The 2,244-nt window shown below is 23.3% G+C and overlaps 1 protein-coding gene across 1 annotated transcript in view; it reads left to right on the forward strand. All coding sequences in view use genetic code 6, as the record gives it.

The window, feature by feature from the left end:
- TTHERM_001628910 (hypothetical protein) overlaps nt 1-759 on the forward strand; it is a gene marked incomplete at both ends in the record, with an annotated part of 1,309 nt that extends 550 nt beyond the window's left edge. The window contains 2 exons of the mRNA XM_012797732.1: nt 1-9; nt 203-759. The exon at nt 1-9 is cut by the window's left edge and continues 348 nt beyond it. Coding sequence (XP_012653186.1) covers nt 1-9; nt 203-759 — 566 coding nt within the window. The remainder of the gene's footprint in view (nt 10-202) is intronic.
- Between the last annotated feature and the right edge of the window lie 1,485 nt (nt 760-2,244).

Consider the following 2,244-nt stretch of genomic DNA (forward strand, 5'->3'; position numbering starts at 1 on the left):
ATTAGTGGAGTAACAAAATAAGGAAAAGATTAAGAACAACTAAGACAATTAGTTGAAAGTGTTCCTGAACAAGTTAAACATGTAGAGTCACAAGAATAACAGTTTTATTAATAAGGCAAAGATATATCTGTACTTTGCTAACAAATATAACCAGTAACCGGTTATACTGACTGACATTAATTATTTTATACAACATAGAAAGGGAGGGAAGATGGACAGCTTTTACAGTTAGTGGATAGAGGGCCAGAGCATTATAAACAACTCGAATTACATGGATTACATGAAGGTAAAAGACTACTATTTAAGGAATTTTATTCTGAATAAGTTTAACTTTCACAGGTTTATACACAATCTTTAACAGTAAATGAATAAAAATATCCAGTAGGACAAGATAAATTATAGTATTCAATAATAGTAGAAGTAGCTCCTAATATTTTTGAACCTTCCCAAGTTCTATAAGTTATATACATTCCATTGTTGCCATTTTATTATTTAAAATAAAAGTCAATGATTAATAATCTTCCATTTTAAGCATTTAAATCTATTGAAATTTTAGAAAAACCGAATTAAAAGTTGAATTTATTAGATTGCATAGTATTTATAGGAATAGGTATTGTTTAAAGTCTAGCATATGATACTGTAAGATCTTAACAACACAATCCTTGCTTGCATATTGGGCTCAAATTATTTGTATAACTAGTTGATATTAAATTATTATACAAGCAGTTAGATTTACTTGAAATAAATTCATAAGTTTGATCTTAGTATGTTTTCATCATTATAGAGTTGTTTTCTTGATAATAAAACTCAAAATAATTATATCTTACTGCTTTAAGCTAGCTTATTGCTGAGAGATCTTCTTTTAAATTAATTAAAAAATTATTCGGATCGTTAGTTGGTTAACTAATTTAAAAGGAAACACTTAAGATATTACTAATATAATCTACATAAAACCCAGTCATAAATCCAACAACTAAAACTTTCGTATTCGAATTTTAGAGAAGGTTTTACTTAGAATAAGGTATTTTGGTAGTATAAATGTTATAGTTTTAGTCTTAGCTATTATCTAATAAAAATGTTTAATTAGTAGTGTTAAATTAATAAATATTTGATGCTGTTGTAGCTATGTAGGAGTAATTTGCTTATGCTAGAGAAGATAAATGAGAGGCTTGGAGTGTAACTTAAAAACCAGTTGGGCTTTGATTTGTAATGAAAATTTGAAAGTCTAATTCAACCTATTTGTTTTAAGTGTCCAAAAAATTAAGTGAAGTTATTATATTAGGAGTAGAATTAAAAGGTGAGGAGAATTTAATATTCATAGGAGCGTTTCTCTTGTTGATAGCGAAATTTCCAGTCTGTATGAAATTGCTATCTAAGATACTTATTAATGATAAATAAACACCATTTATAAAAGATAAAATCATAAAAGCCCTCTAAAGAAAACTCATTTTGTTTAATTTATGTTTATAGCGCTGTTGTTTTTTTGTTTTTTTTGCCTTTAAACCTTTAAATTATTTTTGATAAATTATCAATTAAATTTTTTTTTTAATTACTATATATTAATTTGATATATCATATTTATTTTAAATAAATAAATGAGATTTTTGCGATCTTTTAATTTAAAATGATTTCAAATAAAATATTCTTTTAATTTAAGTATTTAAATCTCATCTTAATTTTTAATAAACTAAATATTCAATTAGTCTAACTTTATTTTAATTATATAAATCATGTTACAATATTTTATAAAAAAATAAAAAAATTTCCAGCTTTCTTCAATTATATTGTGCACTATCCTTTTTTGAGTTGTATTGGAGCTAACTATTTCTAAATAAAAATAGTAGTTTTTAGTTCATTAAAATATTGCACTTCCAGAAATAAATACCACCATTCTTGAATTTAAAAATGGGTGAAACTTCAACAGATTTTAACGTGTTTATAACAAATTCTCATGCAGTCTTGCTTTTTAATTAACATGTTACAAAACATTTTTAAATGAAAAACTAATTGTTTTTTTCTGTATTATTCTATTTCTTCAATATTATTAATTTAATTAAAATTTGTTTTTAATTGCCTAAATATAAATTTTACTTTATTTTGTAAAACATAATTAAAAATATTTATATAAAACGTCAAGAAATATAAATAGGTAATTAAAATTTCACTTAAGAAAATAAATAAATCAGAGTAAGGTCTAAATAATTCAAAAATATTTATAAAATCATAAATATAAATTCTTTTTGC

This window comes from Tetrahymena thermophila (assembly GCF_000189635.1).
Source record: "Tetrahymena thermophila SB210 genomic scaffold scf_8254643, whole genome shotgun sequence".
Taxonomy (NCBI): Eukaryota; Ciliophora; class Oligohymenophorea; order Hymenostomatida; family Tetrahymenidae; genus Tetrahymena; species Tetrahymena thermophila.